We start from the raw sequence: 25,784 nt of genomic DNA on the forward strand, positions 1-25,784 counted from the left end.
CACAGCACCGGCACGCTGCAAGTCTCTTCCATACTTCCCGGTGTAGTGCGCTCTCCCTGCCTATTGGCCGCGATACCTCAATCCTGATTGGCTGCCAGCCCTGCAATGTGTAGTGATTGGGCTTCTTGGTCCCACCCGCAGAGGTATCGCGGCCAATAGGCAGGGAGAGCGCACTACACCGGGAAGTATGGAAGAGACTTGCAGCGTGCCGGTGCTGTGTTTTATGCGTTACACTGCACCGGCTGAAGACTGGAGAAGATAGAGGACGCGCCAGCTAGATCGGTAATTGCACTTCTGCTGCGCTCCGCATTAGATATCACTGGCTGCCACGGGGATTGTGCGTGGGGCTGTGTATTATCATTATTGGCTATAATCAGCATTATACTGGCTCTGGCTGTGCACGGATAGCTACCGAGGGACATGTCAGCAATAACTTTAATAGACATAGACTTGCACTGGCTGAATGGATCGCTGCCACGGGGATTGTGCGGGGGGGGGGGGGGGGGGCTGTATATTATTATTATTATTGGCTATTATAGACTCCCACTGGCTGTGCACGGATTGCTGGCGGGTTGTGCCGGGACATGTTGTCAGCAATAACTTTGATAGGAGATAGACTTGCACTGGCTGAATTATGGATTTAGGTTTTATCATTAGAGGTCGTTTGTGTTAGGGTACGGTCAGTCTTAGGAGGAGATAAAGCAAGGGCAAGCTTCTGCTGCATCACCCTGGGCAGATCTACTCCACACTAGGCACCTCATCACTTGTTTGTACTCCACATTTGCCCAGAGGCACATAAATAATCCCCAAGGCTGTCTATTTAGGTCTCCCTCATTCCTGAATTGTCATTCCCTTTACATCTGCACTTGTACCTAGTGTTGCAGGGATTCCTTTTTCAGGGATTAGTGTAGCTGGTGGGGGCAGCAGGAGTTGGTGTAGCTTAGATAGACAGCTTAGGGGGTAAAAACTTCACAAGATGCCCCTGCAGCATAGATGCAACCAGGTTTAAGTATATATATTTTTTTTCCTGGATTTTATCCTCTAAACATAGGTGCGTCTTATGGTCCGGAGCGTCTTATAGTCCGAAAAATACGGTATGTAAAATATACAAAAATATACAAAAGAGGCGGCTTACCTCTATCTACAAGTTTATGTTAAAAAAACAGGTTCTTTATTAGTATGTAAGTGTAGACAATGCGTTTCACGGGTCTCAGTCTGCTTCATCAGGTCAATAAACACCTTTAGTGGGGAGGTCAATAAACACCTTTAGTGGTGGTGTGTACGGCTGGGGCGCCTTTAGACCTGAGGAAGCGGGCTGAGACTCGTGAAATGCGTTGTCTACACTTATATATTAATAAAGAACCTGTCATTACCTGTCATTACAACTACTTAAGGGCGCCTTCCTGACACCATATCCCAGTTGATTGTATAGTTAGTGGTTTTGGGAAGTGTTCATGCATTGTTTTTCTCTATTTAATAAAGTTTTATTGCAATAGTACCTGAAGACCCAAACCCTTGCATGGAGAGATTTCTCAAGAGTGTCTGAATCTTCTAATGTTATGCACTTCAGACCAGACCCATACATTCATCCCTGTTGAAGCTGAAGAAAGTTACCCTTAAAGTTAATGGGAACCGCATTTTAAAAAATGACACAGATATTTACCCAAGGAGAGGGAAGGCTCTGGGTCCTATAGAGCCTCCCCGCTCCTCTCCTGGTCCCCTTGTTCCAGTGCTGGCTCGCCCGGTAGCAGTATTTGACTAAATTAGTCAAATACTGCTTTACCCGGCTGAAGGAGGATTCAGAAGTCTTCAGGGAGCCTGAGTGCTCCTGAAGAAGGATGGCCCTGTACTGCGCCTGCGCAAGCACGCTCTCTTGCATGCTCACGCCTGTGCAGTATGGAGCCGCACGTCTTCGGGAGGACACGGCTCCCGAAAATTTCCAAATACCCTTTCGGCGGGGGATTGAAACGGGGGGGGGAGCCAGCACAGTCTAGAGAGCACCGAGAGAGGAGACGGAAGGCTCTATACGACCCAGAGCCTTCCCTCTCCTTAGGTAAGTATTTGCTTCATTTTTTTTTTTTAATGCAGTTCCCATTCACTTTAAGTTTTTGCATTACAGTATTTTAGGCATTCTACAACTTCTACAATTTATTATCACCCCATCCTAACAATTCTGTAACAATGTTTTCTTCAAATTCAAAATGAGCACATATTTTCCATAAAACCAGACCTTGGCCCATATGCAATTATCTTTTTCTTCTAGGAGATAATTTTTCACCTTCACTTTAAAATAACTTCTGAATGTCCCAATTGAAAAAGTAGCAAAACATAGCTGGAAATGTACTATCAAAATTATTTTGAGTATTTTCTTGCTTGCTTCTGGTTTGTTGATGAAGTGTGAAAATATCGCCTAGGAGAAAACTTAGATGAAAAGGTATATTGCATATGGGCCAATATTGTTTCATTAGGTGATATGTTTTTGCTCTATGTCGAAAAGATCATAGGTTTTACATTTACCGGTACATAGTATCCTAACATTCAGATTCAGTCCCATCCAGATTTATTTGTGAGAATTCGTACAACCCCTTATAAAATTTGGCCTGAAATGTTGCTGTAGAAATGTTCGAAATATATCATATTATGTGTTATGGGAAATGTACATAAAACGTTAGAGCTGGGAATGCCATTAATGACATTCTGCTACAACCATTTATGTATTAATTGCAAAGAATAATTCAGAGGCAGTCATCCTCCTTGTTCTGCAGAAAATCTCTGTAATGACCATAGGGGGATAGCTGAGTAAGGTCTCCAACTTCAGATTTCATTAATAGTTCTCCAGAGTATGCACACAGTTTGCCTGAGAGGAATTACTTATCTCACATGTGACACGTGTGGATAGAATGATGATAGAAAAAGATGAACTTGGGATGCAAGGTCAGACAGAATTCAATTTGAGGGTGAATATCTTCATGTGATTTTCCATATAAAACCGTTTCACAAAGACACCAATAGCTCAAATGAAAAAAAGCATTACATTAGGCATGTGCTGTGCGAACCAGCTGATTGCGGTGCATGGGAAATAATGATATTTCCTGGAGTGCATGACTAGCAAACCAACAGCTTTTATTAGTGGAGAATGGATTGAATAAGTTATGAATTTGAATTCTAGGCAAACCTAAAAATACCTTTTAGCTCAGATTGATGGCAATTAAAAATTCATGACACAAATAAACTGCTTGCATGTAGCAACTGTACCTCTCCATTAGCTTCCCAGATTTTTTGAAGCTTGGGAGAGTAATTCAGCAATCACAGCCTTTGCACATAGACTGCAGAGAGATAACATCAGCCATGTTATTTTCCTTGGCTGTTAAAGGATCACTGACACTAATTGTGCAGTATTAAAGTGAACCCAAGGTGAAAATAACCTGATGAGATAAACAATTATGTTTATCTTTCTACTCCTAAAATGACTTTAAGTATCCCAGGTTTTTCTTTTATATTTAAACATTTGCAAAGTATGTTTTCCTTTCTCTTATCAGTGGCAGCCTATTAAGTGCCCCAGCGTTAGAAACAGATTAATAGTTAATGTATTTTATCTCTCCCTGCCCTCAGAAGTTGTATTCTGCCAGGAAAACTTATATGGCTCTATTTTGCTTATCAGTGATTCTTACTATATTCCCAGCAAGACAGAAGTTGTCACTTCCATGCCTAGAAATTAAGTCTTTCAGGCAGCGAATACAAGTAAAACGGCCTACATATCGCCTCGGGTACACTTTAAAGTAAATTCAAGCTAAAGCTGCTGCCTGTATGTTTAAAGCAAATGTACTATTTGTTTTTTTATTTAATTGTACTCTAGTATTTCTCTGTTGTGTAGCATGTTGTGTATGAAAAACCTCTCGGTACTATGGTCAGGTTCTGTATCCCTCCACAGGACACAGCATCATCATCCTCATGCATGTATTTCTGTGCTTGCCTGGTTCCTCCAGAGACCACTGACATCAATATGTACATCTGAAGCTTCTATGTATGAGGCCCCTTGCACACTTGCTCGTTGTGTTACTCTTCCTTGCTGCATCCCCGCTGCAAGGACATGCAAGTCTATGGAGACTTGGAGAAATCACCACAATGCTGATGCAAAGGCTGCAGTGCATTACTATATGATCTGTGCCAACTGCACGGATTATTCAGTAAAGCAAGTGAATGGGCAAAGCAGTAAGTGTACAAGACACGAGTGTGGTACGACGCGGCGTGCTGCACGGACTGATGGGAATCCCAGTGACCTACTACACTAAGTCAATGGCCGTGGGCGGCGCAGCGCACATGACCTTGTCGCCACACTGTTGCAGCTTAATGGAGAGCAGAGAAATAGCAGAGATTAATACAGTGTGAAAGCAGTCTGTCTCATACTGAAAATTGTGGCAACATTTTGCTGCGATTGCATGTGCAGTTCTTGTTCAGCTAAAGAGCAACGCTCCCTGAATGAGAACTGAGAATTGCAAACAATGTTGCTGCAAAATAGCAGGATTTTGCAACGATTTTCATTGGATCAATTGGAGCCTAAGTGATCTGGATAAACCTGGGTATCGAAGGAAAAAAAGGGGGTTATCTTCAACTAAGGGATTAAAACCCTCTAGCCCTGTGCGCCAGTAATAAACATAACTCTTCCCATGCTGCATGAAGCGCTTTCTATACCACACTAACAGGATAAGAGGAATTTTTCCTCTTTTGCTCATCTCTTCTTCTATTCCTCATAACACGCCCTCCTCTCTTCACTCTCCTTACAGCTCCTCTTTAACCACTTCCCGACCGCCTAACGCACAGGGGCAGCCGGGAAGTGGAGCCCGCAAGGACCAGCTCACCCACAGAGGCGGCGGTCCTTGTAAGGGCATGGGCGGAGCGATCGCGTCATCCGTGACGCGATCCTCCGCCCAGGATCGATACTCCGGCATTTTGTCTCCGCTCGCCGGCCACTTAGAAGCGCCGGCGAGCGGAGGAATCCGCGCATACAGCCAATCAGGGAGTATAAGGCACTTTGTTTGGTAAACAAAGTGCCTTATACGTGCTTCCTCCTCGCCTCGTGGTCTCATTGTTGCAGAGACCACCAGCGAGGAGGAAACATATTGTAAGTTATACAGCACATTGGTTTTTTTTTTTACCTAGCCCCCCTGATCTCCCACCCCAGGCCTCATACCCCCCCTGATCACCCCAGCAGACCCCTGCCCAGCACCCTTGCACCCCTTTAAAATCCCCACCCCCCACCTATCACTAACTAGCGACGCTATCCCCTGCGTTAGGTCCCTAACTGCCTCCTAGTCACCCCTAATCCCCCCCCTACCTTTAGATCACCCCCACACCCCATCCCAGACTACCCCCCTGTATACTGTATACATCTGTATACAGCTACCTTACCCCCTGATCCCCCTCTGATCACCTGTCTATCACCTGTCCATCACCCCTCAGCACCCCCACCCATTAGAGCAGACCTTAACTGCCCCGCGGGGGTAACCGATCACCTGCCCAGGCCCTCGATTGCCATCATACCCCCCTTCTGATTACATCCCCTGCTCTTTGTTTACATCTGTCCTCCCCAGCAATCACTAACTGATCTTTGATCAGTAACCCCCTGTGTCTGCCTCTCATCAGATCAGGACTCAGTCTGCCCCGTGCGGGCTCCTGATCAACCCCCTACCCCCTCAAATCGCCCTCAGACCCCCCCCCCCCTAATCACCATCCAAGTGCATTGTATTTGACTGTGCTGTGATTGTATCGATTGTGCTGCGCTTGTATTCGATTGTGCTGTGATTGTATTTGATTGTCCCGTGATCTGCTTCGATTGTCCCGTGATTGTTTGATTGCCTCTGAGACCCCACTTCCCAACAACCACCACCACCCCCACCCCCCATCACCTTCCGAGTGCATCAGATTTGATTGTGCTGTGATTGGATTCGATTGTGCTGTAATTGTATTTGATTGTCCCGTGATCGGCTTCGATTGCCCCGTGATTGTTTGATTGCCTGAGACCCCACTTCCCGCCACACCCAACCCCACCCTCTCCCCCACCACACCCAACCCCACCCTCCCCCCCCCCCACCACACCCAACCACCACCTTCCGAGTGCATCAGATTTGCTTGTGCTGTGATTGGAGTCGATTGTGCTGTAATTGTATTTGATTGTCCCGTGATTGTTTGATTGCCTCTGAGACCCCACTTCCCACCAACCCCAATACCCCTCAAATACTCCCTTTTTGCTAGGTAGGTGCTCTTTTTTTCTGGGTAGTCTCGGAGGAAAACCTCATAAATTTAGCAGTCCACAATGGCAAGAAGGGGGCTTTCCGATGACTAGGTATATGGACCAGTCGGATGAGTTCTTTTGGGAAGAATCATCCGTCGAATCATCCGGGTCCGAATTTCAACCTGTGAAAAGCAGTGGTTCCCTGACCGAAAGTAATGACGAGGCTTTGGTCCCGGCTAGAGCCAGGCGTACCAGACCCCATGTCGTTAGACCGCAGGTGGCGCAGGATCCGCCTCAAGGGCAGCAGGGTGGTGCTAGCGCTGATGATGATAGATTTCTTGGTGAGGCAGGCACCAGCAGCGCAGCATCTCCTGGACTTGGTACCAGTACTTCTGTAGACCCTGGTGAAGTGGTGAGCACCAGCATGGAAGTTGAAACTGGTATGGTGGCAAGGCAGTAGTACCCCCGTCGCAGCCACCAAGAAGAAGACGGGCCTGTAGTACCCATAGACTCCCAGAGGTGCTGGCACATCCAGATTGGCAATCCCCTGATTCCGCCGCACCCGTAGTGCCCCCTTTCACCGCCCAGTCTGGAGTCCAGGTGGCGACAGCTCATCTAGGAACGGCCCTAGACTTTTTGCAGCTGTTCATCACCCAGGTTCTCTTGGACTTAATTGTGGTTGAGACTACCCGTAAAGCCACACAATTCATCACCAAGCACCCGGAGAGCATCTATGCCCAGCCTTTCCGGTGGAAACCAGTCCAAGTTTCCGACATTAACATCTTTTTGGCCCTTATCCTTCACTTGGGACTAATGAAAAAGAATGTTTTGCGGTCGTATTGGTCTACGAACCCAGTACATCATGTTCCCTTGTACCCTGCTGCCATGTCCAGGACACGATTTGAGTCCATCCTGCGCTTCCTGCACTTCAACGACGACAAAACCTGTCATAAAAAGGGCCACCCTGCTTATGACCGGCTCCACAAAATTCGGCCCCTCATAGACCACCTGTCATCAACATTTGCAGATGCTTATATCCCTGAACAGCACATCTGCGTAGACGAGTCCCTCTTACGCTTTACCGGGCGCCTTGGCATCAAACAGTACATCCCAAGCAAGCGTGCCCGGTATGGGGTGAAACTGTATAAGCTCTGTGAAAGGGCCACAGGCTATAAATGTCGTTTTAGGGTCTATGAGGGAAAAGACTCAAAATTGGAGCCGGTCGGATGCCCTGACTACCTGGGGAGCAGTGGAAAGGTTGTGTGGGACTTGGTGTCACCCTTGTTCCAGAAGGGGTACCATCTTTTTGTGGACAATTATTACACAAGTGTGGCCCTCTTTCAGCACTTAAAGTTAGAAGGAATCCGATGCTGTGGCACTGCGCGGCCTAGTCGCCAGGGCTTCCCCCAACGGCTTGTTACCACCAGACTTGAACGGGGGCAGAGGGCCGCCTTGCGTACTGAAGACCTGCTCGCGGTGAAATGGAGGGACAAGAGGGACGTTTACTTTCTCTCTACCATTCACACAGACACACAGTTCAAATTCAACGGGCAACTAAGGTCATTGAAAAGCCCCTTGTCGTCCACGAATATAATGTCAACATGGGAGGGGTGGACTTCAATGACCAGAGGTTAGCGCCCTATTTAATTACCCGGAAAACAAGACGCTGGTATAAGAAAGTGTCTTTTTATCTGATTCAATTGGCAGTTTATAACAATAACAATAATATTTATATAGCGCTTTTCTCCCTGGGGACTCAAAGCGCTGTGACCCTGCATTATGCAGTCTCAAAGGCTCGGGAAAAGAGGTGAGTTTTAAGCCTTTTTTTTAAGCTGTCCAGAGAAGGAGCCTCTCGTACTGATTGTGGAAGTGAGTTCCATAGAGTAGGGGCTGCGTAGGAAAAGGCCCGAGCACCAAATGTTAAGTGTATCCTGGGAATAACCAGCTTCATCTTGTTGGCAGAGCGGAGGGTGCGTGAAGGGGCATAAAGTTCCAATAGATCCGCTATGTATTTGGGTCCCATGTGGTGTAGAGCCTTGAATGTCAGCAGGCAGATCTTAAAATTGATTCTCCATTTTACTGGCAACCAGTGAAGAGTTTGCAGTACTAGGGTGATGTGTGAGCTGCGGGGGGCATTGGCTAGGAGTCTGGCTGCAGCATTCTGTACTAGCTGTAAGGGGCGCAGAACCTTATCTGTAGATCCGATGAACAGGGCGTTGCAGTAGTCTAGGCGGGAGGATACAAATGCGTGAACCAGGGCAGGTAGGTCTTCAGCTGGGATAAGGTGTTTGATTTTCGCTATATTTCTTAGATGGAAGAAGGAAGACTTGACGACAGCTGATACCTGCTGTCTGAGTTTTAGATTTCCATCCAGGATCACCCCAAGGTTTCGCACAGAGTCTTTATACTGTACAGTATCTCCCCCAATTGCTAGTTTGAGGTGGTGAGCGTTTTGAACTTTATCCATCATGTGTGGACCACCTACCACCAACACCTCTGTTTTGTCAGAGTTCAGCCTCAGCCAGCTGGTGTTCATCCAATTTTGTAAATCCACTAGACATGCATTTATGGATGCTGATGGGTCTTGGGTGCCAGGCTTGAAGGACAGATACAGTTGTGTGTCATCTGCATAACAATGGTATCCTAGGCCATAGTTCTGGATTATTTTGCCCAGTGGGAGCATATAGGCTGCAAAGAGTAATGGTGATAGTACAGAACGCTGTGGAACTCCATAGGCAAGTGGCACTGGATTAGAGTAGTGTGTGCCCAGACATACTTGCTGTGTCCTGCTAGATAGGAAGGTCTGAAACCATCTAAGAACAGTACCCCTTAGGCCACAGTAATTCTTCAGTCGCTGGATAAGAATTTCATGATCCACAGTATCAAATGCTGCTGACAAGTCAAAAAGAATCAGAATTGAGCAATCACCCTTGTCCCTTGCAGTAAGTAGATCATTCATTACTCGGACTAATGCTGTTTCAGTGCTGTGCCTTTTCCTGAATCCTGACTGAAAAGTATCAAAGATGTTGTTATCTGTAAGCCTGGCTTCTAGCTGGTTGGCGACTGCTTTCTCGATAACTTTTGATAGGAATGGTAAGTTCGCCACAGGTCTGTAGTTGGTTACAGAATCAGGATCTAGTGATGGTTTCTTCAGGAGGGGTTTTATGATTGCTTTCTTTAGTTCTTCTGGGAAAAGACCACTTTGCAAGGAGCACTGAGTGATTTTGTGAAGTGCTGGCCTGATCAGCTCTGGGCACTGCATTAAGGATCCAGTTGGGCCAGGATCCAGGTCGCAGGTAGTGGGGCGGAGACTTTGAATGAGAATTCCAAAATCTTCTACACTCAGAGTGTCAAAGACTTGCCATGGTGGTACGGTAGTAGGCATATGCAACGTCCAGTGGTCAATTGATGTAGTTGGTGTAATGCTGGCACGGATGGTAGACACCTTGTTTGTGAAGAAGGCAGAGAATTCTTCACACCTTTCCCTGGAGTATGTGGTTGGGGCTTTTAGGCAGGAAGGATTGCAGAGTGATTCCACTGTGTGGAAAAGTTGAGCAGCTCTGTTGTTGGCTGTAGATATTTTGTGCGAGATAAAGTCTGATTTTTTCTTGGTTATTGCTTGTTGGTATTGTCTGAGGTGTTGAACTAGGCTAGATTTGTGCTCCTCAGTCCCTGATTTACGCCACTGTCTTTCTAGTCTGCGCCCTTTCTTTTTTAGATCCATGATGGTTTTGTCAAACCAATTAGCTTTCTGCTTTTTGGTTGCTGATTTGGTGCGCCATGGGGCAATACTGTCAAGTGTTTCATATATCGTGGTGTTGTACTGGGTTACTAGAGTGTTTGGGTCCATTTGGCTGTGGAGCAGATTTGTAAAATCCAGGTTGGCAGTTATCCTCTCCGGTGTTAATTTACTCAGGGGACTGGTTTTGATTGTTTCTTTAGGGAGCTGCTTGATAGGGTGATGTTCAATAGTAAACTGTATTATGTGATGGTCTGACCACACCACTGGGGTTACTGTTATGTTACTAATGTCCATTCCGAGGTGGAACAGTAAGTCTAGCGTATGCCCTCCTCTGTGGGTAGCTGATTTTACAACTTGTGTGAAGCCTAGTCCACCCATGAGATTTATTAGTTCATTTGCATCTTGTGATTGAGTGTTATCAGCCCGGACGTTGAAGTCACCAAGGATGATCCATCTCGGATAAGACAGAGTTAGCATTGCCAGAAGTTCTGAGAATTCCTGTAGGAATGGGTCAGCATCTCCGGGGGGACGATAAACCACTAAAATTTTGAAGCCTTTACCAGCTGAGATCTGGGCACCTATACATTCAAAAGACTTTGTTTAGCCAACATTCAGGGCTCTGAGCTGCAGAGTTGTTTTGCCACAAATTGCTACACCCCCTCCTCTGCGGTCTCGTCTTCCCTCACTTAGGACTGAGTAATTGTATGGGATGGTTGCTTCTAGTGTGGGGCCCGCATTGGCATCAATCCAGGTTTCAGTGATGCATGAAAAATCGCATGTCTGAATAAGGTCCGCAATAATGGCTGTCTTATTGTTTATAGAGCGGGCATTGCAGAGCAATGCAGTGACTGCATGGGGCTTAGCAATGGCGACTGGGTTCACTGCCGGGGTGTTACTGCATCTCTGACTAGGGACATGGTAACTTCTGCTACTTTCAGCCTCTGATTTCCAGTAAACATCACTGGAGATCGCTGGAAAGTTCTTTCCCTTGAATGGGCCTGGGTCCCTTAAGTTGGACTGAGACTGAGTGTGGCACTTTTTATGGGCCTGGCCGCCTTTTTTACCTCTGTGCGTTTTATTTAAAATCCCTAGAGATTGCAGCAAATTAGCTTGTTTTTTTCCAATGTGAGATGCAGCTCTCAATGGCCTGAGAGATAGTAAGAAGCTGGCTGTATAGATTAACATTGCTCTTTGTGAAGGAATGGGTTAAGTAAGCTCTTCCTTTGATTGTTGTTGTTTATCAGTGGGGGGTAGACAAAAGCAAATGCTGGCCTTCAGAATCTGCTACAAGAGGTGTGAAAAGTCCATTGATATGCAGAAGCATGGGGCCTACTAAGGTTTACTTAGAAAGGCAATGGAGTCAATATAATTTCAGCCTCTGAATGCATTTCAAGTATTTGTACAGTCTGCAAAAACGGATTGCCAGCTGAAGGATATTACTGCTGTTTGAGGAAGGAGGATGAATTCCCTTACCTTGGGAAGAAGACTTGGGAAGGTAGGAGATCTGCTTGCTGTGTTTCCTGGACATGCTTTTTATTGTGTTTGCTTGTTTGAAGCTGTGGACCTCATGAGTATCCAGGTGGAGAAATCCTATTCCATTGTGTGTCCTTGTAGGAGTAGAGAAGGCTTTTGTTTGTTTGTTTGTGTGGATTATCAGCTTCCCAATCCCATGCAGGACTCCAAAACCAAGGTCAGCTACACATGACTTTCATGGTGAGTACAATCCAGCTTGTAATTTAGCCATCCATAAACTTCCACGTTTCCCAGAAGGTTCCAGTTGTAGCCAGAGAGTTCATGGTGCAGAATCTGTAAGTATTTTTGTTCCTTCTGTGCATATATGTGATTAATGCTTCCCAGAGCCGAGACAAGGTGTGGAGCAGGTAAAAGGAGAGGCTGCCATCTTGAGCGCGCTCAGTACTGTAACAGCTTTGTTCTCTACAGTAAGGCTGGGAGAACTGGATCTTTCCTCCAATTTCAGGAACAGATCATTCTGGACATCCTGTATCCAGGAGGTGCTAGGCCCCCCCCGATGCAACTAGCCAACTGCATGGAAGGCATTACGCCTATCAGCTTCTGTGTGCCCCAGGTCAACGCATCCGAAGAAAACGTTGCCGTGTCTGCAGCAGGGCTGGAACAAGGACTGACACCGTTTATTATTGTCCCCGCTGTCCTGACCAGCCTGGCCTATGCGTAGGGCAGTGTTTTGAGAGGTACCACGAGCAGGTACACTATTAGAACCTAGGGAACTCCAGACACAGGAGTAGGCACACACTCAGTGGTCTTTCGCACATTGTCGCAGGGAGAGGAGAGGTAAGCTTGAAAACCAAACGGGTAAGCATAAAAGTTGGAAGAAGGCTCGGTTTCCATGCTCTATATTGCTGATCTGTCCTGGGTTGGCGATATAAGACGGCATGTTTGAATTTCCCTTGAGTGTGGACACCCTCGGTTTATATGTGATTTACTTTGGGCCTATGATGATGCTTTAATGCCACACAGAGTCATCTCTATTGGCAGGCATATTGCTGTATCCTACAGGCATAATGCTGTATACTAAAGTTCTGAGGCCCAGTCACATAAGTTGGTGGCTCACCCTGAGTGCAGGGTGGCACGGGGTGTCTCTCTCCTGAGGTTATCACTGCCATTGATGTGGAGGAAGATCTGCCATTGATGTGGAGCAAGGTATGTTTGCCGTTCATTTTTCCTTTCAGCCCAGAGTGCATTACCCGGATACCCAATATAAGGAGTATAGCAGAAACTCCTAATACTGGCCATACATGTAATGATTGCAAAGACCCTAAAATGCCAGGACTTCACAGATGACCCAATTTTGGAAAGAGGACACCCTAAAGTATTATGTGATGTGCACGGTGAGTTCATAAAAGATTTTAGTTTTTGTCACAAGTTAGCAGAATTTTTTTTTTTTTTTTTTTAACAAAGTGTCATTTTCCGTTTACTTGTGACAAAAAATAAAATTTTCAATGACCTCGCCATTACCCTCATGGAATACCTTGTTGTGTATTCTTTCCAAAATGGGGTCATTTGTGGGGTTTGTTAACTGTCCTGGCAAGTGGGCGGGGTGCTAAATTTTGAGCACCCCTGTAAAGCCTAAAGGTACTCATTGGACTTTGGGCCCCTTAGCGTACTTGGTGTGTAAAAAAGTGCCACACATGTGGTATCGCCGTACTCGGGAGAAGTAGTATAATGTGTTTTGGGGTGTATTTTTACACATACCCATGCTGGGTGGGAGAAATACCTCTGTAAATGACAATCTTTTGATTTTTTTTACACACAATTGTCCATTTACAGAGTTATTTCTCCCACCCAGCATGGGTATGTGTAAAAATACACCCTAAAACACATTGTACTACTTCTCCCGAGTACGGGGATACCACATGTGTGGCACTTTTTTTGCACCCTAACTGCGCTAAAGGGCCCAAAGTCCAATGAGTACCTTTAGGATTTCACAGGTCATTTTGCGGAATTTGATTTCCAGACTACTCCTCACGGTTTAGGGCCCCTAAAATGCCAGGGCAGTATAGGAACCCCACAAATGACCCCATTTTAGAAAGAAGACACCCCAAGGTATTCAGTTAGGAGTATGGTGCGTTCATAGAAGATTTTATTTTTTTGTCACAAGTTAGCGGAAATTGATTTTAATTGTTTTTATCACAAAGTGTCATGTTCCGCTAACTTGTGACAAAAAATAAAATCTTCTATGAACTCACCATACTCCTAACGGAATACCTTGGGGTGTCTTCTTTCTAAAATGGGGTCATTTGTGGGGTTCCTATACTGTCCTGGCATTTTAGGGGCCCTAAACCGTGAGTAGTCGTCTTGAAACCAAATGTCGCAAAATGACCTGTGAAATCCTAAAGGTACTCCTTGGACTTTGGGCCCCTTAGCGTACTTGGGGTGTAAAAAAGTGCCACACATGTGGTACCGCCGTACTCGGGAGAAGTAGTATAATGTGTTTTAGGGTGTATTTTTACACATACCCATGCTGGGTGGGAGAAATAACTCTGTAAATGGACAATTGTGTGTAAAAAAAATTAACAAATTGTCATTTACAGAGATATTTCTCCCACCCAGCATGGGTATGTGTAAAAATACACCCCAAAACACATTATACTACTTCTACTGAGTACGGCAATACCACATGTGTGGCACTTTTTTGCAGCCTAAGTGCGCTAAGGGGTCCAAAGTCCAATGAGCATTTTTAGGCTTTACAGGGGTGCTTACAATTTAGCACCCCCCAAAATGTCAGGACAGTAAACACACCCCACAAATGACCCCATTTTGGAAAGTAGACACTTCAAGGTATTCAGAGAGGGGCATGGTGAGTCCGTGGCAGATTTCATTTTTTTTTTGTCGCAAGTTAGAAGAAATGGAAACTTTTTTTTTTTTTTTTTTGTCACAAAGTGTCATTTTCCGCTGACTTGTGACAAAAAATAATATTTTCTATGAACTCACTATGCCTCTCAGTGAATACTTTGGGATGTCTTCTTTCCAAAATGGGGTCATTTGGGGGGTATTTATACTATCCTGGAATTCTAGCCCCTCATGAAACATGACAGGGGGTCAGAAAAGTCATAGATGCTTGAAAATGGGAAAATTCACTTTTTTCACCATAGTTTGTAAACGCTATAACTTTTACCCAAACCAATAAATATACACTGAATGGGTTTTTTTTAATCAAAAACATGTTTGTCCACATTTTTATTGCTGCATGTATACAGAAATTTTACTTTATTTGAAAAATGTCAGCACAGAAAGTTAAAAAAATCATTTTTTTGCCAAAATTCATGTTTTTTTTTGATGAATATAATAAAAAGTAAAAATCGCAGGAGCAATCAAATAGCACCAAAAGAAAGCTTTATTAGTGACAAGAAAAGGAGCCAAAATTCATTTAGGTGGTAGGTTGTATGAGCGAGCAATAAACCGTGAAAGCTGCAGTGGTCTGAATGGAAAAAAAGTGGCTGGTCCTTAAGGGGTGTAAAGCCCACGGTCCTCAAGTGGTTAAAAAAAAAAATGCTGCAGTGTGGCCACTTTGCAGCGTTTTGTTTAATGCTGATGCTTGTGCATTAAAGTGGGATAAAACTCTGACATAAGATTCAAGAAAAATGTGTTTCTTATTTTTTATTACCCATGCAGTTATCATATTTGCTTTTTTTGCACAATTAATATTGTCTACAAATGACAAATTCCCAAAGTACAGTTTATCTGCTCTGAGAGCTGCCATTGCATTTTATTGCATAGCTGCTGTGTTTGTATAGTAAAATCTATCTAGTGATCACTTCTCGGCTCTTTCAGCTCCTCAGCTCAGTACAGCTCAGTTTCGGCAGTTTGCTAATGTTTATGAAATGTAACTGACAAAGAAATGTAAATAAAAGATAATGTTATCACCTCTTTTGATGGGGCCAGAAGCTGGCCCTGAAGCAAAGTGCTTTCCACTGACGAACAAATTGCTGTATTTAACTGTTTGAATGCTGTTCTGATACAAATTGTTTTAGTGGTAGTAGATTTTATGCTGTAAATAATCTTTTAGAGCGAAGAGGAAATGCTGTGTTTCATGCCACTTTAAGGACCTTGTAATAAATTGTAGTTTCATAAAAGAGCCATGCTGCATCTTTTTAGAGAGATTGCTGCAATTCCGTGCAGCCCAATGGCAGTGTAACTGCAACCTGTCATGTCTGAGCAGGGCCATGGCCGCACTCCCATGTGTCGTGGTTGTGGCCTGCCCACTGCCCATGCTGAAGGCTAACCATCACCCAGCTGCAGCATGAGAACAGATGACAAGCAGTGAATGCTCCTTCAGCCTCCCGTGTAAAAGAGGTTTCGTAAAACAGGATGTTTTTCCTAATTTATTCCATGTTCTGGAAGCTATAGGCAGGGCAAAATGACAGCGACCACATTAAGTGTTAGCATTTTATTACCTGATATTCTGATCACAGCAGACAATTGAATAACACTTTTAATTTGGCATTAAGCTAGATTTCACTTTCAGGTTCTTCCTTTATACTTTTCAAGCTTGTTCTTTTCATAGACGAATAAATTGAGCAGGTTGTAATTAACTTCACAATGAGAAAACAGAGCAGAGTTTGGCAAAGGAGATATTGATATTGCTTATTTTCTAATAAGTAGGTCCGAGAAAAGATTGCATGTCATTTTTGCCTTAATTAAGCGGTAAAAAAGTGGGAGTTCTTGCTGAATATCACAGTTAAATACACCCCTTCAAAAAGAGTTGATACGTTTGTTCATTGTTCCTTTCTTTGGTATTACTGATTTCACTGTGCAATGTGTAATTATAGATGACATTTTGTTCAGCTTTACAATTCTATTGCAGGGCTATTGTACTGGGAATGTTTCCCTTTAAACCCTGATCCACAAACCTTGCCAAATACAGATTAAATGTCTAAATAAGTGTATTCCCATTTTTACATGCGCCACAGATACAGAAAAAAGGGACATTTGGCCTGTGCCTGGGTACTGTAACTACTGTCAGACTGAGCTCATTATGTTTTTCCTTGGAGTCCTGGAGGCACGATACCCATTATTATAATTCTTACAAGTGCTGAAAGAGGAAGTGAAATACATTATTAGGTCTCCACTTCTGTGAACCTTTCTCTGAATATTTAACTATTGCCAAATAGATACTGATATCATTTTACTACTATTCAAAGCATTTTCTATTTTTATTACCAGGAACAACTGCATTTACTGTAGAAAATGCATGAACATTTCTCTTAATGTGTTATCTTACAAATTACATTTGTTTTTTAAAATGAAGATATCACAAAATTAATACACCTAACTCTTTGCTGGCTCTGCTCCATTGATGAAAATTTGCAATGGGAGAGGAGTATGGAATCTGTATTTGCCAATTGCCTCCAAAGAAGGATGCTTGCCTTGTTTTTGCTGCCTTTGGTAAACTGTCACCTTCTCTGGTCATTTGGTAGCAGGAAACTCCTGGTTCTGAAAAGTGCAGTGCACACACCGCAATCTCCGCACTAAAGGTGCACACACACATCAGACCATAGTCTTTGGAAAATGAAAGATCACAGACCAATTTTACCCCCTTCCATGTAGTATGAGAGCCATACCTTCAGAGTCTTTTCTATGGAGCTGAACTCCCCATCAGAAAAAAAATCTTTGCAAGATGCTGCACACAAAGATGCTGCACACACTCAAAAGATCTGTAGCTGCAAAAGATCTGTTCCTGCCAAAAATCCATTCCTGCAAATTGCAATGATAGTCTATGAGATCTGCAGATCATCATACACACGATTTAACTGACATTCATCTGCAGATCAGATCCACCAGGATGGATTTTCAGATCTGCGGATGAATGCGTGATCTGCAGATGAATGTCAGTTAAATCATGTGTGTATGATGATCTGCAGATCTCATAGACTATCATTGCAATTTGCAGGAATGGATTTTTGGCAGGAACAGATCTTTTGCAGATACTGATCTTTTGTGTCTGTACAGCATCTGTGTGTGCAGCATCTTGCAAAGATTTTTTTCTGATGTGAAGTTCAGCTCCATAGAAAAGACTGTGTAGAGTATGGCTCTCATACTACATGAAGGGTGGTAAGGTTGGTCTGTGATCTTTCATTTTCCAAAGACTATAGTCTGATGTGTGTATGCACCTTTAGTTGCTGCCCACACTAAGCTGCTGCCTACACTAAGTTGCTGCTTCCAGGTCCATGCATAGTTTTAACCTTTGGTTAGTGTATAAGGTGGTGAAGGGATGCCAATACTACCTAACCTAGAACAGTTTTTCATGCATGAGAAAGAAAACTGCAGGGCCTTGTGTAGGTGGGAAATATTTATACTTGTTGCATGTAATAGCTTGTCATATTTCTTTTTTAACCTTTTTTAAGGGACACTTAAGTCAAACAAAAAAAATGAGTTTTACTCACCTAGGGCTTCCAATAGCCCCCTGCAACTTTCCGGTGCCCTCGCCGTCTCCCTCCGATCCTCCAGGCCCCGCCGGCAGCGACTTCCTCTTTCGGTGACAGGAGCTGACAGGCTGGGGACGCGAGTGATTCTTCGCGTTCCCAGACACATTAGCACCCTCTATGCTGCTATATGGTATTGTGATGATTTGCTCAGCTGCCTGTGCAGGCAGGCAGCTTTTTGACCATTGTTTTGATTTGCATGCTGCAGGACTCTGGAAAGAAGAGCTTCTGTCAGTTTTGCAGCTTGTGCTTGCAGAGGAATTTACATACGTTGTCATGCAAATTGCCTGGCCACATTCATTGGAGGCGTGTACTATAAGTTCTATGTCTTTCCCACAATGCTTCGCTGTTCATAAGGATTTCGACCTATGTAACACTCCTGGTGGGGTGTCAGCCTTGCTCTCTGTTTGAACATCAGCTTAGAGTAATTCCTGAATCTGCGCTAGGCAGATTTCCCTAGTGCAGTTAGGATTGTATTATCTGTATTGCCTGTTCTGTCTTGTCTTGCCTGTTGCCATTGTCCTGTCCCAACTGTGGTCGACAGGAAAAGGTTCTGATCTCTGTTCTTGGAGTATAGCTGGTGCAGCGGTTGCTACCAGCTATCTCTTCTGTTCTGTCTCCTGGGATCGCGCTAGCTACTTTTCGCTAGCGCTGGGGATCCTTCTGTTCTGTCTCCTGGGATCGCGCTAGCCACTTTTCGCTAGCGCTGGGGATCCTTCTGTTCTGCTACTCTGTACCTGGATCACGCTAGCCACTTTTCGCTAGTGCTGTGGATCCTATCTCTCACTTGTCCCTGTTTTCGTGTGTCTGTCTTGTCTGCTACACTTGCTGGAGGCTCGGTGAGGTAACCGTTAAGCAAGCGCTCGCGTCCTCTGTTTCATGTTTGTCTGTTAATGGTTAGTTAGGCGTGCTTGTCTCTATTGTGCTTATCACGTGGAGACCGCGCATAACCGCGTGCGCTGTTGCGAATGAGTGTGGTGTTCGCGGTTAGCTAGCGTTTGTTATTTTCCGTATCTCCTCATTGTATTATTTGCTGTGCCTTTGCTACCCTCATATTCTATTCTGATCTGCCTTGTGTCACATCTGGCGATCGCACCTCTCGCGATCGCGTTCCTATTTCATATCTGCTGTTGTGTGTGCGCGGTCGCGGGGTGGCGACTGGATTGGCGCACACACATACAACCTGTCCTTTTGCTCATTCTCATTCGCAATCGCCTCTCTTGCGATTGCGTTCTGCGCTTCGTACAATTCCTGTCTGGCATTTGTGGAGATACAGAGGATTGGTTTCTCTGCACTCCCCAGCGCCATCTGCCGACAGGAATTTCCCTCTACAGGTGCGTAGCACCTTTTGCTGGGTGCCTGCAATTACACGCTTGTGGAGGATTTCCGCCGTGTCAGCGCACGCGTTGTGCACTGATCACGGAGAAAGTTCCACAATCATTACAGGTATATGATGTATGCTATAGCAGCATAGATGGCGCTATTGTGGCCAGGAACGCGAAGAATCACTCGTGTCCCCAGCCTGTCAGCTCCTGTCACCGAAACAGGAAGTGGCTGCCGGCGGGGCCAGGAGGCTCAGAGGGACACGGCGAGGGCACCAGACAGCTGCAGGGGGCTATTGGAAGCCCCAGGTGAGTAAAACTTTTTTTTTTTTTTTTTACTTAAGTGTCCCTTTAACTGCCCTGCCCAATTTCTTTTTAGATAACCTGGGGCAGGGCTTCTGCAGCTGTCTATTCTTGGGCTGCCTCCCCTAGCCTAATGCAGAGCAACACAGGGTGCAATATATATATTTACTTGATCTGGCGGCAGGGCCGGCTCTCCTCTTCCACTACCCTGCGATAATCTACATTAGGCTTAGGGAGGCTGGAAGAATAGAAGAGATATGTGGCACCGCAGCACACACAAAAAAAGAAAGAATCTGCTGGAATAAGGTTAATGTGCAGACTAGCTATGTAAAAATGACATTTGCAAGCTAGATGAACATTTCGGGGAGCTAACAGTCATTTTTTATGTATGGACCTTTGTGCTTACATTTACAAAGGAATGTAGTTCTTGTGAAAATGAAAGCAGCTAGGATCATGACCAGGTGTACTGTTTGCACAATCATTTCCTTTTCTTTCCTAGTATTGCGTTTAGCATGTGATGCATGATTCAGGCTCTGCATGCATTTCCTCAGTTTAAGATGAACAAGCTTGATATTGTTCTGGTTGTGACGTCTGTCAGGGCAGAAAATGAGATTCACTGGTTAAATGTAACTTTTTGAAAGTACAGTTATTCATGCCTATTCATGTTTGCTTTGTTTTGTTTTATAGGTGTTTCTTTTTTAAGTATACATTTTGCCAAACTTCCCAAGGGCATCAAGCACTTAAATTTATCAAAAACCTCAATATCGGCCAAAGGTAACCAATACGTTCTATTTTGTGTTTCCTTTGCATTGTGTTGGCTATCCGGAGAGATTGAAAGCCCAACTTTCGGTACAAGTGTTTTCCTAGTCCTCTGTAGGAACATATTAGCACAGCTTATTCTAATGTACTTAATCTAAGCCCTCACTAGACCCCTCACTTCCATCCAGCTACCGCCCTATCTCTCTACTCCCTTTTGCATCTAAACTCCTGGAGCGTCTAGTCCACCAACGCATGACCCATTACCTTGATTCCAACTCCCCGTTTGACCCCCTACAATCAGGATTTCGGCCAGCTCACTCCACCGAGACTGCCCTCTACAAGGTCGTCAATGACCTCACGCTTGCCAAGGCCGAAGGAAAATACACTATCCTTCTCCTCCTAGACCTCTCATCAGCATTCGACACTGTTGATCACTCCCTGCTATTATTATTATTATTATTACTATTGCTACTCCAGTCCCTGCAATCTGTGGGTATCCAAGACCTTGCCCTAGCATGGTTCTCCTCCTACATCTCAAATCGCTCCTTCAAGACCTCCTTCAATGGTTCCTCCTCAACCTCCATCCCACTTTCAGTTGGGGTCCCCCAATGCTCTGTTCTTGGTCCCCTGCTGTTCTCCATTTACACCGCCTCCATCAAAAAACTCATCTCCTCTCTGGGTTTCAACTATCACCTATATGCAGATGACACCCAGATTTACCTCCATACCACTGACCTCTCCACCACCACTATGGAGAAGATATCCTCTGGCCTCTCGGCATTTTCACCTGGATGTCTGCCAGGTTTCTAAAATTAAACCTGGATAAGACTGAACTCCTAATCTTCCCACCCTGTGCTGCCTCACCCCCCACTGACCTCTACATCACTCTCAACGGCACATTCATTCATCCAACCACACAAGCCCGCTGCCTGGGTGTCACCCTGGACTCGGCCCTCTAATTCACCTCCCACATCCAAACTGTAGCTATGGCCTGCTATTTCTACTTACGCAACATCTCCAAGATCTGGCCTTTCCTGACCCCAGACACTGCCAAACTCCTTGTCCATGCCCTCATCCTCTCCCGCCTGGACTACTGCAACTCCCTCCTGTCAGGCCTCCCTCAAAACCGCATAGCCCCCCTACAATCCATCATGAACGCAGCAGCCAGACTCCTCTACTCCTCCCACCGCTCTGTCTCCACGACTCCCCTACGCAAATCCCTTTATTGGCTTCCAATTCACTTCAGAATTAGCTTCAAGATCCTATGTTTGGCCAACAAATCCATACACAAGTCCTGCCCAACCTACATCTCTGACCTGGTCAGCAGATATACACCTGGCCGCCCACTTCGCTCCTTCAACAACCTCCTCTTAACCACCCCACGCATCTCGCACGCCCATGCATGACTGCAGGACTTCACTAGAGCTGCCCCCATCCTGTGGAACTCTCTCCCACTGCCCATCATGCTTGCTCCCACCTTCAACGCCTTAAAAAATGCACTCAAAACTCACTTCTTCAAGGAGGCCTACATCAACTCAACACTGCCCTAATCCTTTCTGCGAAAAACTTCTTGCTGCACCCCCTCCTTTTGTGTCACCAACCCCTCCCTCTAGATTGTAAGCTTTTGGCAGGGCCCTCTCCCCTTGTGTATCATACTTGACTGTGTGCACTTTACCCAAAATTTGGAACTTGTAATTTTTACCACTACCACTCCAGTTTATGATCTGGCATTGTACTACTGTCTGCATTGTGTTGTATCTTTTTGCTATTACCTGTATTGTTATATCTATTGTCTATTATCTGTATTGTTCTGTCACCCAAGGCACAAAAGGAGCTGTGGGCGAGGCTTGTTTAGTTTATAGGGAATTAGAGTATTAAAACAAAACAAAAAAAGTATTTGGCTTGAGGAATGCCCAATAAATTATATGAAAGGAACACAATTATGCAATGAGTAAAAGTTTATCTCGGATCTACTTTAACCACTTAAGCCTAACTGGACGAAAATTTTCGTCCAGTTAGGCTGCGCGCACTCCCGCGGGCCCCCCCCCCCCCGTGCGCGCCCCCGCTGCTGGCCGCTAGCCCACCGATCAGTGAAAGGGATTATAAATCCCTTTCGCTGATCGGACCCCCCCCCCCCCGGAGAAAAGCCGACAGCGTCTCTTCAGACGCTGCGGCTTTTCTGAGCTCTGGTCTCCTTTCTTCTGCCTGGGAGCGAGATCGATCGCTCCCAGGACTTTTTGATTGTGGCCATCTTGTGGCCAAATAGCTAACTACACCAAAAACACTTTACACTGAATAAAATACATTTACAAACATTTACAATTCCCTGTTTACCTCCCACACCAAAAAATACCCACATACAAGTTTACATAAAAAAAAAAAAATTACAATAATTAAAAAAAAAAAAACATAAATAGTTACCTAAGGGTCTGAACTTTTTAAATATGCATGTCAAAGGAGTATATCAATATGATTTAATAAATTATGGGCTTCTAAATAGTGATGGACGCAAATTGAAAAAATGCACCTTTTTTTCCAAATAAAATATTGTCGCCATACATTGTGATAGGGACATAATTTTAACGGTGTAATACCCGGGGCATATGGGCAAATACAATACGTGAGTTTTAATTATGGAGGCATGTATTATTTTAAAACTATAATGGCTGAAAACTGAGAAATAATGAATTTTTTCCGTTTTTTTCTTATTTTTCCTGTTAAAATGCATTTACAGTAAAGTGGCTCTTAGCAAAATGTACCACCCACAGAAAGCCTAATTGGTGGCGGAAAAAACAAGATATAGATCAATTCACTGTGATGAGTAGTGATAAAGTTATTGGCAAATGAATGGGAGGTGAAAATTGCTCGGATGAAAAAAAAATTTCAACCCTGTGGGTTTAAGTGGTTAAATATACTTTGTTCCTTTATGTTACACTGTGAACACAAGCTACAGGATGAATCAGTTGTCCAATAAACTGCTTTGTAAAATTGACTTCTGTAAGTCCGTTCCAGTGTTCAACTCTTTAAAGAGGAACTGTCGTGAAAATCTTAAAATTTAAAACGCATACTATAAATAAGAAGAACATTTCTCCCAGATTAAAATGAGCCATAAATTACTTTTCTCCTATGTTGCTTTCACTTACAGTAAGTAGTAGAAATCTGACACTACCGACAGATTTTGGACTAGCCCATCTTCTCATAGGGGGGTTCTCTTTATTTTTAAAAGCACTTAGTGAATGGCAGTTGCTCCGTGCAACTGCCAAAATAGTGCTGGCCAGCATCTTTGTATTAATCATTTACAGAGAATGTAAGAGTGAACAGAGGCGCCGGCAGGATAAAAGGCTCTAAAAAGCTTAAACCCCCTCAGGAGGTGGTGGTGGACTCGCCTTCCCGAAGCAGACAGGATACCGTCAGTTTTATGACAACAGGTTTATTAATATACTCCAACAGGTTTATTCATATGTTTTGGAGTATATTAATAAACCTGTTGTCATAAAACTGACGGTATCTAAGTCCACCACCACCTCCTGAGGGATTTTAAGCCTTTTAGAACCTTTTATCCTGCTGGCGCCTCTGTTCACTCTTACATTCTCTGTATCCACCCCTGGTGGGAGGGTGGTGCCCCTTATTTCCTTATCTACAGAGAGCGACTTTTAATCCTGAGTGAGGACAGGTCTAATCTCCTCACCTGCCTATACAGTGGTTACCTAGGAGGTAACCCACGTTTGTGAGTATATACATTATATACTTTTCATTTCCAACCCCTTGTTTTGCATACTACACTATATTGGGCTCTCGGTATTTCTTTTGTCTTTAGCATCTACATTTACAGAGAATGTCTTTATAAAGAATAAAGGCCATGCTGAGAATCCCCCATGAAGAGATGGACTAGCCCAAAACCTGTTGGTAATGTCTGATTTTTACTACGTACTGTAAGTGACAGCAACATAGGAGAAAAGTAATTTATGGCTCATTTTACTCTGGAAGAAAGGTACTTCTTATTTGTATGTGTTTTTAAATTTTAAGATTGTCGCGACAGTTCCTCTTTAACTATGAAGTTGCAGAGTCATAATTAAGAGTACCAAGTCATACAGGGTACCTAGAGATACAAGGTCATTACCAATAGCTCAAAATACTTATTGTTAATCAGGCATATAGTATCAGCCTCATAACTCATAGCATATAAGCTCTGGTAAACCCTAAAAGAATATAAAAGGCATGTAAAGATCCCCAGCAGTTCTCTGTATATCCATAGGTCCCATTGTCATAGAAACCCCCCTTCTAATTAGGGCTCAGCTGCATATATTTCTTGGCACATGGAATATTGCTGGAGACAGTCCATCATAACGAACTCTGTGACTGCAGACTTGCTCTTTTGCTGTATGCCTGGTTGGAGTCCAGCACTGTGACCAGTTTGATTTCTGGGTTGAACAGCGTTTTTGTTTAGTTTTGTTTTATTTGCTACATGCTATTCAGGTAGAGGCAAATAACTGTGATTCAATTATGTTTTTAATTTTACAGACTTTATTTTTTTTAGGCTAAGCATATAATTATCTACTTTTATCCTTAGGAGTAAATAGCCTGTCCCAATCACTAAGTGCAAACCAGCTGATTGCCAGCACTCTTACACACCTTGACCTCTCAGGGAATATACTCCGCGGTGATGACCTTCCTGTACGTATGCCTTTGGTTCAGTTTTTATGTTCATATGAAGTTTGTGCAATCAGGAGAGCATAGACTAGGAGACCACATTAAGCACATAAGTTACTGAATTAGTGAGGTCAGGAGCTCAAAGGAAGATTTGAGTGTTAACGTCTAGACTCTAGACCAGGGCTTTTCAACCCTGTCCTCAAGTACCGCCAACAGTCCATGCTTTGTGGAAATCCACAGAGGCAGTTAATCAGCGCTGCTGAGACACTAATTACCTCACCTGAGAATGTTTGTGGTTTTCTGCAAAACATACACTGTTGTCAAAGCAACAAAGCAGAGCCACAAGGGGGCAGACTTGGGCGTGAAAAGACATCACAGAAGACTGACTCCGCTATAATCATTCTGGTGAAAGCTAGACTGAATGCTCAGTCGGGGATTCTTATCAGGGCTGTTAACAGGCAGATTTAGCAGTGCAGAATGAAACAGAGAACAGGGTAGGTGTTTACTGTCATGTTCCCATTGATATATATGATAAAATACATGATGGTGCTTCGTCTCTGGTTCCCTTTAAGAGATTGGTAGTGAGTCATAACTTGGCAAGTAGATCTGTGGGTTCTGGTTGTAGAGTTTACTATCAGAGAGCGATCTGCGGGTCCCCTTGTATCACAGGTGCTGCTACTTGTATAGAACAGTGCTGGATATGGAGACAGAAAGGAGAAAAAGCTCACACTGTGATACTAGTAGGTGAGGGCTCTAGGCCCTATAGGAAAGGTCTCACCTGGTTGACAAGGTTGGATAAACCTATATATAGGTTT

The 25,784-nt window shown here is 44.3% G+C and overlaps 1 protein-coding gene across 4 annotated transcripts in view; it reads left to right on the forward strand.

Annotated features, from left to right (window-relative positions):
• CARMIL1 (capping protein regulator and myosin 1 linker 1) overlaps positions 1 to 25,784 on the forward strand; it is a 398,430-nt gene that overhangs the window by 190,262 nt on the left and 182,384 nt on the right. For all 4 annotated transcript variants that reach the window (XM_068236999.1, XM_068237000.1, XM_068237001.1 and 1 more), the window contains 2 exons: positions 20,248 to 20,334; positions 24,890 to 24,993. In XM_068236999.1, coding sequence (XP_068093100.1) covers positions 20,248 to 20,334; positions 24,890 to 24,993 — 191 coding nt within the window. The remainder of the gene's footprint in view (positions 1 to 20,247; positions 20,335 to 24,889; positions 24,994 to 25,784) is intronic.

Source organism: Hyperolius riggenbachi, chromosome 5, assembly GCF_040937935.1.
Source record: "Hyperolius riggenbachi isolate aHypRig1 chromosome 5, aHypRig1.pri, whole genome shotgun sequence".
Taxonomy (NCBI): domain Eukaryota; kingdom Metazoa; phylum Chordata; class Amphibia; order Anura; family Hyperoliidae; genus Hyperolius; species Hyperolius riggenbachi.